This window comes from Mytilus californianus, unplaced genomic scaffold (genome assembly GCF_021869535.1).
Source record: "Mytilus californianus isolate M0D057914Y unplaced genomic scaffold, xbMytCali1.0.p SCAF_2, whole genome shotgun sequence".
NCBI classification, from domain to species: domain Eukaryota; kingdom Metazoa; phylum Mollusca; class Bivalvia; order Mytilida; family Mytilidae; genus Mytilus; species Mytilus californianus.
Genome location: NW_026262668.1, coordinates 18,044,172 through 18,059,693, shown reverse-complemented (window position 1 = coordinate 18,059,693; position 15,522 = coordinate 18,044,172). Strand labels below are relative to the sequence as shown.

General features: G+C 32.5%; 2 protein-coding genes across 2 annotated transcripts in view; one reads left to right on the top strand and one right to left on the bottom strand.

Annotated features, from left to right (window-relative positions):
• Positions 1-7,338, bottom strand: part of LOC127729394 (RAB6-interacting golgin-like) — a 24,078-nt gene extending 16,740 nt beyond the window's left edge. Inside the window, exons 1-3 of the mRNA XM_052237217.1 lie at positions 7,245-7,338; positions 3,892-4,511; positions 2,609-2,695 (exon numbers count right to left, since the gene is read on the bottom strand). Of these exons, the coding sequence (XP_052093177.1) occupies positions 2,609-2,695; positions 3,892-4,504 (700 nt within the window). The 5' untranslated portion in view covers positions 4,505-4,511; positions 7,245-7,338. The remainder of the gene's footprint in view (positions 1-2,608; positions 2,696-3,891; positions 4,512-7,244) is intronic.
• On the top strand, positions 213-15,522 carry LOC127729395 (E3 ubiquitin-protein ligase CCNB1IP1-like). Its single transcript, XM_052237219.1, has 11 exons — positions 213-283; positions 1,201-1,216; positions 1,657-1,716; positions 2,138-2,208; positions 2,819-2,893; positions 3,226-3,340; positions 11,031-11,051; positions 11,924-12,015; positions 13,768-13,879; positions 14,339-14,395; positions 15,241-15,522. The coding sequence occupies exons 1-11, from the start codon at positions 221-223 to the stop codon at positions 15,324-15,326; spliced, it is 768 nt and encodes a 255-aa protein (XP_052093179.1). The 5' UTR covers positions 213-220; the 3' UTR covers positions 15,327-15,522.

Here is a 15,522-nt window from a genome sequence, read left to right as displayed (position 1 = left end):
TGAATGAGTTACAACGGCTGACCTGGGTCAATTGGCGTCAACGACATCATCGAAGAGTCGGTTCTTACTGTGACGTAATAACATAAACATTGTGATGTGTGGAAAGTGCACGAATTCGAAAGTTGTCTATTGCATTGAATTTTTGTTTTGTACTTTAAATCATGTACTTATACAGTCATAAAACTTTATTATTTTTTTTGTTTTTTAAGATTAAGATATTATGGATACTGATTTGATTTGCAATTTCAAGAAATGTAGGAAAAGATTAAATACATTTGCATGGGTAAGTCTTAGGTCTAGACTACAAAAGAAAAAGATTGATACAGAATCAAAATCATACAAACTCCAACTAAAGCATGTTTAATCCTATTTTAAAGTAAAATTAGCAACTGACACATAAGGCAAATCATACTAGCTCCAATATAAGGCCTATTTGTTAAGTTCATTTTCGCAGGCCCAAAAGGCATATGTAGCCTGTTGTACATCAACATTTTAGCCCCTTTGCCTTAGCAATGAACATGTAAAATGCATTATATACATGATATAATTTCATTTTCAGTGGCAGTAAAAATATATTTGCATACCTCATTTCCCTTTCTTAATGCCATTGTACACAATGTTGTATGTACACATTTATTACATCAAATGTTCATATTTGAACATGTTCATAAAACAATGAACTTAAATTTACTTAAAAGTTTTACACCTAAATATGTAAACTGATTTTATGTCTCAAATCTGATCGATATTAAGCATAGGTATCAAGCCAGGGGACAGCACTCGTCAGTATTAAGTACAAATTTCCACAGTTTCGCTGTAAAGAATGATTAGAATGTGTGGGATTTAGAGCTTGCCTTATGTTGTGGGTATTTGACCAGCAAAGGAGAGTTTATTGAACCCTTAACTTGGATGGGCTGCTGACTGAATAACCTTTACCCCAGATCTTGTATTCAAATATAAAATAAATTTTCTCTCTCTCTTTTAGTATTGTTCTTTTTCTTACATGCACCAACCCATTCATCAGCACACACATGAACACCAGAATATACTCACTGAATGGCTGACATGATTGTATTCCTATAACCTGTACATGACGGATCTTCTATTTGTTGCAAAAAATCAAAATTAAACTTCTAAAAAATCATTGGCGCATGTTGCCATATATATGTGGTGTTGTTTTAAAGAAATTTTCTTTTTTAGGTGACTTCCTGTTCGCGTATCCTTTTACAATATTTTTACCACTGAGTATTGATAAGCAGTTATGCTCTATTAAATGAAAATGACACTTATAGATAAGCTTCATGTGTCCAAAGTGCTTTGCTGAATTAACCTTCTTCAGGAACGCTCAAACCTCAAAAATTTAAAACAAAGGATGATAACTACTTAAACATACCATGAGCTATATGACCAAAAGAGACTGAAAAAGAATATTCATCTAAGGTCAACTTGTCTGAAATTTATTATTTGACAATGAATTATATATATTAAATTTTTATGAAAATATGATGGTGTAAAAAACTGATAATTTTTAGTGTCTTCTTTATTCGCTGTTTTATGATAAAACAGTGCAAATATTTTGTGTTATGAAAACCAATTTTATAATTATATCTTCTTTCTTAAAATTATTTTAAAACATAATCCTTATTAGTGACACAGATATTTTTTGTGATGAAGATGGAACAAAAGAATTCACTAAATGCTACAAATGTCCAGCATGTAAGTTTAATAGACTGATTCAATATATTAATAAAAAATTGTATTATACATGTAACTTATGCCTTAAAATAGTAAGTCACTACCTGTTGTGTAGAAAACTGACTACGTAAAATATTTTAACCTGTTTTTTTGTTGTTATTACTCCTGATTTGAACTTATAATTTTTCACAGCTCATTTCTGACTTTACCAGCTGCAGTCTTTTGAATTGAAATGCAATCCTTAGATGTTAGATATGTAACTATATTTTCAAAGCATGATTTTAAATAATAAATATATACTTTTCATTTTAAAATGACACAGAGGAATAAGGTTAAGAGTTTAAAAGGAGTTGATTGTTGGTAGTTTGTGTGGTCAGTTGTACTGTCAACATCAAATGCAGCATTAAAAATTGCCAATCTTTGTTTTTGTGTTCTATTGAAGGTGAAACTAGATTAGCTACAAACCTTGATATTATAAGAATTGACCTGCAGCCTTCAGAGCAGTACAAATCTGTATGTATTCATAAAGAATTAATTGTCAAAGACAGGTCTTTGGTAGTCTTTGTAAAAATCTATTTTTATATACATTTCTAGACTAGGGGCAACATTGAGCCTGACTTATTGGATATATAAACGCACTGACTTACTTTTCCTATACATTTTTTGTATATGAATATAATTTATAAAACAAATGGCATTTAGCATGTTTAGTGCCCTTGGTTGTTATTTCTTCAAAGTTATTTCTCTTCTTCATCAATAATGAAAATTCTGTTCTATACACCACCTCCAAAGAGGGAGTTATATTTGATGCACATCCAGTTCATCCATCCATCACAAGTTGGGTATCCAGATGATAATTAAAGAGTTACTTGACTTAATTTTATTGTTGTCCAATTCAGAAGAGAATACATACCAATGACAGACTGATATGGTGGCTCTATGAGAATAAGTTCATCACTGGAACTGGGATCTTCTTTCTTTACCACCAGATCTTCTATGTCTGCACCAAATATATTAAAAAAATCCTTTTATACTAACTTCATACAAATATCAATCCACTTTTTAAAGACTTTTTTTTGTAGATCAAACTTAGTCAAATTGTTCTGTTTATTTGTATTTTTAGATGGTACTTGCTGGACAGAAGCCAGAGGTCATTATGGAGATTTGTACCCGAGCTCTATCCTTCTGGACCTACCAGGTATGAGTATATCAGCAGTTTTGTTTCATCATTTTGTTAAAATGATTTTTTTTTACTCAACAATTGATAAACGTGAACCAAATTTGAAAGATTTCAAATGTAATATCTTTTTCATTTACTGTTAAGTTAAGTTTTCAGTTGATTTGCACGAAGACCTGATTGATGCAGGGGGTTAGTATTTTGGATACAGCACTAACTATGTACAATTACATTGAAAGAGTTTACATATACGCATATTAAAAAACTTTTACGAGTCCTTCCAATATAAAATCATGATAATGCAAATTTTGGTTAGTCCTAGATAATGATTTCAGTCCCCATTTACTTTTTAGGCTCATCAGGAGATGACATACCAAGAACATGTGACAGAAAAAGTGAAAGATAAATGTGCACAGCTAGAACAGTATTACGAACAGATTGTCTCACAAACACAATCAGAAATAGCATGTATCCTTCAAAAATGAATTGTTTCACAAACACAATCTGAAATAGCTTGTATCCTTAACAAAGAGATTGTTTTACAAACACCATAAGAAATAGCATGTCTACTTAAAAAATAGAGTTGCATACATATACGGAATACATTTTAAGTACAAATTTCTAGTTTGTAATTAACAAATGGTTCAATATATTTGTTATTCTGATACATGTACTCTAAAAACATGTTTGCTGCAGTCATAATATCAAAACACACTTACAATGCTTACATTTGTCAACAATACAATTCAGAATTGTCATGCATCAAAACTATTTTAATAGTTCAAATATTTGATGTTTCGTTTGAAAAGAAATTGTAAATATTAGAAATGCAAATATTATTTATAAAAACATCAATGCAAAAACCACACATAGAACATTATCATGATTATAGTTATTAACATAGTTATAAGACAAATGTCAGTGTGTTTTCATAAGCAAAAATTATGTTATCTATTGACTTTCTTCTATAACTTTCGAACAAAGAAAAAAAAATGATACTGCCTTTGTTTAAAACTCACCAGATTCTTTGATATTGTGCTTTACAAAGAATTCCTCAAACCATTTGCTATCAGCTGACAGATGAGAAACTCCATAACTTTTTGCTATGCTTTGTGCCATATCTTTTACCATGGACTGTGTTACTCGTTCATTTTTCTTTTTGGCTTCTATATACCATAGATTTATAAACTTACATAAAGTGTCATTTACCACAGTGTCAGATTTGCTTATTTTTGGTGGTGAACATGAGTCTGTGGTATGTTTTGATTCCTCCAAAAATTCATGTCTTCGTTTTAGTATTTTGGATACAGTTGTTCTGTCTATACCAAACATTTGTGCAATCTCTCCTTGTGTGATTCTTGGATTGTCCTGGGCTAGTTGTATAATTTGACATTTGACAGAATGAGGTATCAGTGACCTAGTTCTTCTAATAACAGTGTCCTCCATTGAGTCCTTGTGTGGATACATTCCGATAGAAAATGCTGCAGATGGTGAAAAAATCTGTCCAGTTGGTGTCATGTACATTTCTTCTTGAGACATTGTGCCATAGTTTTCATCTGAAGCTTTCTCTTGACAGCTGGAATATAATCCTTTCCCTTCTTGTTTTACTGTAAAGTTTTGATTTTTATTCATCGTCTTACTACAAAAAGTAATATTAAATTGCTTCTTACTTTCATGTTTTTCTACTAGACAAACTATGAACTTAACACTTGCATTCTACTATCTAAAACTACAGGACTATTGAATAAATTCTCCTGATTCATGAACATGTGGGAGAAAATATACTTGCCCTATTATTTAAATTGGTTAGGCCATAACTAACAACAATATAAACCTGTTAACATATACATGTATGTAAAGTTCCAAACAGTCACAGATAAGACAATTACAGACCAAAGTTACCAAGAATCATCAGTATTCATGTATACTAAGCAAATTCAATGAATCACCTTGTTTGTAGTGTACTGTGTGCCTCTATGGGAGATAACTCTGTTTAAAAAACAAATTTCTCAACAGCCTAAACAGTTGAAATTTGTTTATGCTCCTAATTTAAGTTTGTTTTAAAGGACCATGAATGATAAGTGAGTGTTTTGTGAGAATGATAAACAATTTTATTTTATGAATCCTTGAAATAATTGTGCATTGTCACCCTGGTCACCTGATTTATCTGAACATGCTCAAGAGGTTAATTTAGCCTTTATTTTGCTACATGTATTTTGACCTCATGATGATATATTAATGCAGTTGAATTTAGCAGAATTGGTGAAAATCCTCAAGAAAACGGCAAATTTCCAGTTCTAAAATTACAAAGCTTGACCAACAATTCCCAACAAAGTTGCATGATAATCTATAACAATGAATTGAATAGCTCATACCATTAAAAAACTATGTACAAAATAAATATTTTCATGAGAACTTGATCATTTTTTAAATTATTGTAAATGTTGCCAAACTTATTCACATTAATTCAACCAAACGTCTGTAGAAATTTTAAACTTATCATTGTAATGGAAGTTAGGCAAACAACCAATGAAAACAAATAGAAATTATTATCATGGTTATTGTTGGGAAAGGATGCTGGGTAAATGTGCAGGTAATGAAAATTGCTTATGAACTAGTAGAAAACAACCAATATATCATTGAAGTACATATAGCACTTTTAGTGCTGCTCTTCATCTTGACATTTGCTGCATTCTTTCATGGATTAGTTTATATATAATTACATGGATTTAATGAATCATGTAAATCAACAAAATTGGTTTCTTACAAATATTTTATATTATACAGCACTACTCAAGACTCTAAACTAGAATATTGTAGTACTGTTTCTTTTAAAGTAGTCTCTCACCATAACATCTGGTTTGAAAAATGTATGAATTTTTAATCAGATGTAAGAATGAGTTTAAAAGAAATAAATCTATAAAAAATTCATAATTGTCAATATACTTTATTCTTTGTATGTATTTACTAAGCAGTGTATGGACAAATATTGAAATAGTCTTCAGTTGTCAAAAGAAATATAAGCACAGATATTGGAATTATATCTACACAAACCATTATATTTTCTTTTTTCACCGAAAAAACTTAGATATATATATCTCCCGTTTCAGAAGGTTCTTTCACCAATGGATATAATAGGATGACTACCTTTTTTCACAAAATAATTATATTATGATTTTTTTGTGAGAGAAATGTTATTTTTAACTAGCATGACTACCTTTTTCACCAAAAAATTATATTATGAAATTTTTGTGAGAGAAATGTTATTTTAAACTAGCATGACTAGTTACCATGGTTACTGCCAAAATAACTTACTTTCTGTTAAAATTGAAAGATATGTCCTTTTTAGCCATGTTTTTATATATAACTTTTTTTTTATCTTGGACTAATAATAGATACTTGTGCATTAAAGCAAAATGTATTGGCAATCATACCTCATTTTTATACAAATATTATGCCAACTTTGGATATCAATCAAAACTTTTACTAACATATAATAAAAATGTAACAATTTCTTGCCTTGCTGAAATGATGAATGTAGTATATGATTTATTGATTTGTAATTCTGATGAGGATCCAGGATTTTGAAAAGGGGCAAGACTGTTTATATACTGGAATTTGTCTAAATCCTTCACACTAGCTTCCTGATGATTTGATTCTAAAGCTTTTAAAACAAGAACAATATTCTACCGTACGACTTATCATAATATTTGGTGAATTATTTCCTAGATGTCTGATTCCCCCCTCCCTAAATCCACCTTTGTAATTTCTATTCCACAATTGCAATAATTGAAATGTTTCTCTTCAATGTAATTTGATTTTCATTTACTAAAAAAAGTGTTCCAATCAAAATGTATTTTTTCCAATTAATGTGTCCCATTTTGATATTTACCAATGTTGACATGGGAGATAACTCTTAAAATATGGCTAATCAATGTAAAATGGAGTAAGAAAATAACTTAATAAGTGGATAAAAGATATATATATATATATATGTGCCAATAGGGAAATTCACATAACATCATGAACATAGATCTACTTTCATCATTTGTTTAGTTTGGATTGGATTTTGGCTACTTTGAAGTTGGCACAGTTGTGATAATTATTATGTCACTCAATGAGTCATTTGTAATGCATACATTGTTAACCATATCGTATCTATAATTTGTTATTTTAAAGTTTTCTCATAAATTGTAAAATTTTGTTTAATATTAATCAGCGTAGACGGTTTCTGCATCAAAAACAGCAGCCATCATTAATATTTTTGTTGATTTCACCGTGGCACCGTGCCTAAGTGATAAACAATCACTTCTGTTGGATTAGAGAACAGATTTTAATCAGTTTTAATTTCTTTGAAACAACTTTTTCTTACCTATTCTGTATTCCTTTTCGTCGATATACACAAAGAATTAATAAAAATTAAACATATTTCCAATGTTGACAAGTGAATTGATATTATGTGCTACAAAGAAGAAGTGTATTGAAGGGGAGATGTCAATACCAAAACTCAAAATATTTAGTTTGAATAGTATTTTTTGTTGTAAAAATGCATGTGCCTGTGAAAATTATTCAATGGCATTAAAGAAAATTGATTTTAAATCGATTGATTCATTAAGTACCTTCATAATGTGTATAGTCATGTACAATGATATGTAGTTACCCTCTTCCGTGCCTTACTGAGTCACATGGTCTTGTCAGAGATATGTGATAAGTTGGCAGATGTTAAAAATAGATCTGTCACATAATGTTTACCACACTAAGCCTAATGTTAACCAAAACCACACGAAATGTTGTTTAACACGACAAGTGAACGTTGTATTGATTTACAACAACTGGGGAAAATAAAAATAACGGCTTGAAATAGAATGCAGAAGTATATAATGTACAGTTCAGTATTATTGTACCTTACATTACAAACCGTGAATCATCTAAACATTAGTAACACAAGCACTTAATTGTCTCTAAAAAAGTACCTACATACTTTAATATGTTACATATAAAGTATATATAGAGACAAGTGCCTGGGAAAAGGTAAGGATAGTAAGATTTTACGCAGATCTATCCAGACATTATTAAAAGCCACTTAGACGTTATGGAATATCCGTTTCACAGATGATAGCGGATATATTCCAAATGTCGTAACTACAATCCCGACCCCTTTTCCGAATTTACCTACCGAATTAAGACTTATTACCGGGGTTTGTACTAACATGAGCAACGGCAGGTGCCCGTGACATGTGGAGCAGGAACTGCTTACCCAGTTTCCGGAGCACATGAGATCACCCCCTGGTTTTGGTGCGGTTCGTGTTGCTCAGTCTTTAGTTTTCTATGTTGTGTTTTGTGTACTATTGTTTGTCTGCTGGTCTTTTTCTTTCAGTTTAGCCATGGCGTTGTCGGTTTTATTTTCGACTTATGAGTTTGAATGTCCCTTTGGCATCGTTCGCCTCTCTTGAAAGGGCGGATTCAGCCTGGATTTCTTCACTGATATTTAATATTTTTTCCGAATAAAAGAGGGACCTTCTTGATGCCCATTCCCGTGTGTGGAGTTCTCTAGTTTAATATTCTATATCTGCTGTTTGTAAGTTTATATATATTATTATATATAAATGATCATAAATCACATTTGCTACTGTGTTTACAATATACCAATGGACCGAAAATGGTTTTTTTTCTAAAGTTGTATACATTTAAATTCATCTCTTCAAACCGTTTAGTAAAACCGTTAAGAATACGGAGTTGAGACAATTCATCTGTTTCTTCTTTTTGTTTTTTTTTTAAATTTTTTTTGGGGGGGGGGGGGGGGGGCATGTTCTTGATGGTAGTATCATGTTTATGTTCAAATAGAGTCCTGTAATGACGTGCATGTAACTATATTTTACATTGCAAAGAGGGCCTTCCATTACCGTACGGGAAATTCGCTCAATTTTTCAGATGTTTTTAAGTTATTTTATTTTTCAAAGATACGAAGATGCTGTAAACTATTTGATATAACATTCTCTTGTTTGTATATGTCGAAGATGTGGCTTTTGCATGCATTGTACAGGTTGTTTGTTTTCTTTAGTCTGGTCATCCGAACAATAAAGAAAAACTTGCTATTCTAAACAAAATTTGGGATCCATGGAAGTTCCCATAATACCGCAACAACTATAAAATGCAACTCGAGCCCGTTATTTATTATAATCACACCTAGAAAAATTGGAAAAAACTATGCGATTCATTATTGTTGCAATGTTACAAATGAACACAATTCTCGGAACCATGTGTACACGATACCAAAGTCCGTATAGACATGATTGCGCTGTTTGAGTGAAGCAAGAAAGTTGAATATGGAATTTGAATTAGCAAACATCGATACGTGTAATTGTAAATGCTCTTTTGTTCCGACGTTGGAAAGTTCCGGGCGGAAAGAACTAACTAGCCGGAGAAACTTATTAACTAGTTACTTTGTTCTTCCTCTGGTTTAAAAGTTCCACCGGAACAAAGTGACTAGTTGAAAAGTTCCAACGGAACATATCAACTAGTTAGAAAGTTCCTTTTTGCCAAATTAGTCAAAACCGGAACTAACAAACTAGCCCAAAAGTTCCAACGGAACTTATCAACCAGGCAGAAAGTTCCATTTGGAGAATATTGATGCAAAGTAAAAGCGCAACATATTATATTTGAACCTTTTCAAAGGGAAACCAAGATACTGATTACAAATTACAAAAGTCAAAAGGAACTTATCAACTAGCCACAAAGTTCCTCTTTGGCAAATAAGTCAAAACCGGAACTAACAAACTAGCCCAAAAGTTCCAACGCCGGAACTTATCAACCAGTCACAAAGTTCCATTTGGAGAATTGTAAAAGTGCAACATATTATCTTTGAACCTTTTCAAAGGGGAACAAAGATACTAGCCACAAAGTCAAACGGAACTTATCAACTAGTCACAAAGTTCCTCTTTGTTAGGGTTAGGGTTAGGGTTCGGGTTAGGGTTAGGTTAGGGTTAGGGTTATGTTAGGGTTAGGGTTAGGGTTAGGGTTAGGTTAGGGTTAGGGTTACGGTTAACTATTCAACTAGCTACATTGTTCCGGGACTTTTCAACTAGCTACTTTTTTCCGGAACTTTTCGACTGCACTCGGAATAAAACAACTAGTTGGAAAGTTCCATCGGAACGAAATAACTAGTTGAAAAGTTCCGCCGGAACAAAGTAACTGACGGAACATAGTGGCTGTTACATTATTCTGTCGATAATCGAAAGCTAATCGAGTGCAATTGAGAGTCTTGTCATCGGCTTTTTTTTGTCTTTCTCAATTGCAACTAGCATTGTTTTCCAGTCTTGACTTTCTCAAGTAGCTTACTTTACACGATTTGACAAGTAGACCTAGCTTCCACTAAAGACTTATTATACATGTAAAGATTTGTTTTATGTCATTGTAATAATATACTTATAGGTGCTGTCGTATTTGTAAGTGAGCTAACTTTTTTATTACGTTTCACTGATCCATCAAAGAAAAATAACCGTGCTCTCTGTCTGTATTTGTTTCACTCAGATTTTTTATATCTGCATTTTTGGATATAGATAGGGAGAAAAGTGGCCGACATAGACACTTTTTTTTATTTTCCCAAATCCATCCAATTTGAATTTGATTTATTTCCATGTTTCCCTCTTTTTTAATAAATATCTTATTCAATCAGTTATTTTTTCATCTTTTTTTTATGAGTTTATTACCGTTTGGTTGTTCTTGGTGAAATCTTTGGTCGCATTCTATTATATTCGCCATGCTGTGCCCGGTATAGCCCTTTTATATTATCGTGGTTTTTTTATGTCAACATAAATAGTAACCACTAAAAACGTAACAAAACAGTTATATACAACATATAATTGTTTTTAGTGGGGCATGGAAATTTATTTTATGTCAACGGTTAATCTTTATCTAAAGGCTAAACTGTTTCTTGTACTTCATGTTATCATTTCAAATTTCTTTTAAATACAGGTTTTGCATACCGTCAGTGCAACAATTTTATATCCCGCATACAACAGTAAGAGGGCATATGGTTTTCCGGTCTGTTTGTCCGTCCGTTCTGTATAAGGTTGAAGTTTTTGGTTAAGAGAGTTTTATCATGAAGTTTTAGTAACATCTAAAGTGAACTTTATCATTTTCTTTAACAAATAATCAGCATTAAAGAAGCTTTACTCAGGTAAGCATTAATCAGTAAGTGTAGTAGTAAATATATGTATATATATATATATATATACAAGTCTAAATTGAAAACAACGTTCAAACCTATGATTGCGTTGGATAAAAACCGCAATTTTTATACGTGTGCATGCAAAACAAATTTCTTGGTAGAGGGGTCTAACTACAGCACAAACAACATTATATATATATATATATATATATATATATATATATATACATGAACCAGTAGTTCAAAGAATTACAATTTTATTTGAAAAACAATTAGATAATAATGTAAACTATCAAATACAATAGGACCAAGTAATGAAAACGGTGATTCTTATTTCTATCCGAGGTCAAGAAAGATGAGAAAACCAGATTATTCAATTTATATAAAGACTGGTGAATGATTATTATGTCTCCAAAAAAGAGTTCAAGTCCTGTTGCCCTGAAACTGTTAGACGTGTTTTTGAAATGAACGTACAAGTGTCATTGAAAGCTGAGACGTCATTCCAAACAAGCGAATTAACATTTAAGTAACAAGTTTGTGTTAAACTAGAGCAACGTTAGTTACCATTTGAATACCAATAACTTGTCTATGTACTTTTATTCAATACGAACAATTCGTGAAAATCTTTTCATGACTTTGAGTGATACAGGTGTTTTTGTGTACTTTTGTACAAATCACGCATAGGGACTCCTATCCATCGAACACCACAATCCGTCTAAGTTAGGTCAGTAAAGTAAAGATTACAAACCATCGATACGCCATAGCGGTTCCCAACAACTACATGATTGGTTCAAGGTATACAAGAAAACCTGGCATAAAACCGGAGAAGGAGACATGAATTTTAAAAACAGTCTATAACCAATTGTTAAAATTTTGTTTAGATGCAAAGAAAAATTTAGATTCTACAAGCAAGAAATTTCATGAAGTGTCAGAGAAGCTCATACAGAAAAGCAGACAGTACCAGAAGTTACAGGTATAGGTACTGCTATAACATGAAAGATTACGGGAATACCTTATAAAAAACATGAACATCAGTTCGTTTTCCTTCTAAATATATGCGTCAAGTTTTAATGCACAAGCTGAAATTTTACAAACTGGTTAACTTTTCCGCAATCTTATTGAAATACAGATCCTGTGTCAAAGCTTCATTGGTAAGCAAATTGTGGACACAGATCTATGTATTTTAATCCGATTGGAATGCTATTTATTAATTTACCGCAGTATGATAATTTTTATAATTTAAAGAATTTGTTTATTTTGTTATTCCCAAAATAAAAGATACCAAACAATTAAACTTTGTTTTAGTTGATTGGTTTGTTGTTGGTTGCTTGATGTCAAGTGCCAAATATTTCATGCATCACGGTTCAGGACGAGAACAAATTAACAGTAAATAGGTAGGTCCTGTAATAGAGTCCATCCAGGATGGAGGTCGGGGAAATTTGGACTGCCACTGGGAAATGAGGATATATTAGATGGGGACAGAAATTATGTCTTGCAACAGGCCACCTACGGACCCTCAAAGAGTTGTTGCAAGGGTTCTTAACGTGCAGAGAGCATGGCACTCTCTTTACACATGGCATCGGATTTAACGTCCCCATTCTTTCCGGACGTGACTGCGAACTTGTACATACCGCACAGCCAAACGGACGCCCCACTTTGGCAAGGGTTTTACTGCCGGTCTGAAGAAGACCAAGAGTGACTATATTGCCATTCCCCAGACACCCTTGGGATAACTTTGTTTTGAAGATACATGTGCAAAATTATAATATACCGTGTATAAAGATGCTAGACTTGACAAAAATGGAGTTTTAAATATTATACGAGAAGATAACGATTAAAATAAATCCAGAAAATAAAAATGGAAAAATTGGGCAACCGTACTGGTGTATTGTACATTTTTACCTGCATTGTAAAATAAAATCATTAGAGTTTCATCCCCTTCAAAAAGTATAAATTGTTTTTACACAAAAATGTATTTGTGAAAATACTACCCTAAAATCAAATAATATAAATTTCTTCATATAAATAAATACATATTATTAGTTACATGGTGTGTTAGTGATATATGGGGTGAGAGCGAATCCCCATATGGAATTTACTGACCCCATATATATCGTATTAGGTCACTAGCACACCGTGTAACGAATTTATCTTACCGACTATCTTCGCATGTAGTATTTAGACTAGCGGCCTATCAAAGTGATTAAGTCTTCAATACTTAGTATTAAGAACCTACTTCCATTTGTCTATACAAAAACAAATGCCATCAATAACAACTTAGTAGCTTTAAATTTGTTTTATGAGTTTATTTCAATCGTTCATTATCAATTTCTTCGTCTGTTGAAACCTTTCAGATTTCTTTTTTTGTTTTGAAAGGGAAGTAACTCCTTACTAACCCCATATTTCTTGGGACACCCTATATCAAATATAATTATGTAGTCACAACGTGTAGTCCTTTAACCAATCATATCCCCAGAAATCAATAGGAGGTAAGATAAGTAAGCTTATTTCGAGAAACAAATCTTAAAATTTACACGTGGGACTAATACAGGAATACATTTATCTACTGGTCAAGTTTATATCGATCATTTACAACGCAATGCACGATCGTTGACTACCTACCACATGATGTACAGACTGGACATTTAAAATTTTCTAAGAGATTAATACATGTTTTCGCTTACACATTGCAGAAAAAGATATGAAACGGTTGATTTTTTTTTAGACTAACTATGAATCACTTAGAAGACGAAGTGTCTCAGCGTCAGTATTCGAGGCTGGAGATAATGGCAAAGATGTACCAAAGAACTTCACAATACCACTTTCATCTGGCGATGGTAAGTTTCCAACACACTGCATTTCATTTACATTTTCTATTTTCGTATTGATTTCAGGAGCTGAACCAAAATATCATAAAAGAAAGGACACATTACCGAACAAAAATTTCCGCAATTAATCGCCATTACTAGTATTCCACTTCGGGTTCAATACAACATACATGCCGAACGAGAGAATTCATGCCTTTTTACGGAGTTATATTTCTGCACGCCTACAATATCCAGATAGTGCAAATGGGAGAGTCAAAGTTTTAATTTGAAGCAAAAATGCAGGAAATAAAGAAAAAAAAAAGACAAAATAGTAAACAGTAAGGTTTTGAAACCTATTATTGTACACTTTTCGTGATACCAAATTGTATAACTTCAGGCGGATATTACTGACATTTCTTTATTTGGTTGATCTATGGCCTACATTGTTCAATCATTATCATTTGTAAGCTGTTTATTTGGTTGATTTAGGCTTTCTACAAAAGGAGTCTAGCAGAAGTAGCAGTAGATCATCATCGCCAGTTCAACGTGAGTTCTTTCAATTTTACTCTTTTAAAAATGAATTTAACATTTGATCCTTTTACTGGACGCATTATCACCATATAAGACAATGTCTACATTGAAATGTGTGGTATTGGGTCCCCTTACAATGCTTTAAAAGAAGTAACACACACAACACGCATATACATGCATAGTATAGATTATTTTCATCCTTTTCTTTGACTGACGAAACAGCTGACATGCAAGGTGTTGTATCTACGTGTCACCGTGTAACAACAGAAGATGAGGCCGAGGACGAAAAGCATCACTTAATTAACAAAGCCAAATTTTAATATACTCCAGTTTGGCCGAGTGGTCAATAGTGTTTGACACAGCGCAGGCGTCAGATGCGGATTAGGGGGAACAGGGGATCCTGGCCAACTGTATTATGGTTAATGTATAGATTTCTGTGTTGCCTAGTTTTGGAGCCCCTTTTTCAAAGTCCTATTTCCGCATCTGGGCGTGGTTGTCGTCTGATGGTGTCACATTCATATTCCTCTGAGGGAAAGACAAAAATCTGCTACCACAGGTCATGTAATTTGACTGAATTTCAGCATTGAACGTTCCTGATTAAGGTAAATCCAGAAAAACGCATGAAAGAAAATCAAGAAAAACACTTCGGACGCATGCTATTTATAAAATGTTGTTTTTATGTTTAATTCTTACCCTATAGGCGAAGCTAGGACTGCCCTCTGCTCCACCGAGTAGTAGAGGCAGAATAAATGTAGTTCTCATATATACGTCAATAAGATCAAAACTAATGACACAAAGAACCAAAAGACATCAAAGATTTTATACATTGTATTACATGTTTGTCTGCACTTTTCTTGCAGGAAAATTTGTAATGTTCCCAAGAGCAACACCAGACCGTGCGATACAGAATAAATTTACTCTGCCACTCGGCACGCCCACTAAATAATGCGTGTCTAAAACTAATGGGATGCTAAATTCTGAACCTCAAGAATATCACGCAAGGGAGATAATATGCACATTTGAAACAGAACTCGTGTCGTTGATGTTGCCATGGTGTTTAACGTCATATCAATGACTTTAGAAGTTTGACAAGACATGTGATACGATTTTTTACTGTCAATTGTTTATTAAAGTATTCTAAA

Excerpts from the sequence above, each read along its gene's own strand:
- LOC127729395 (XM_052237219.1), top strand. The coding sequence starts at position 221 with ATGGATACTGATTTGATTTGCAATTTCAAGAAATGTAGGAAAAGATTA. Across the intron at positions 2,209-2,818 it reads CTTCAGAGCAGTACAAATCT|ATGGTACTTGCTGGACAGAA; the intron begins GTATGTATTCAT and ends TTGTATTTTTAG. Across the intron at positions 11,052-11,923 it reads ATTAAAGAAGCTTTACTCAG|ATGCAAAGAAAAATTTAGAT; the intron begins GTAAGCATTAAT and ends AATTTTGTTTAG.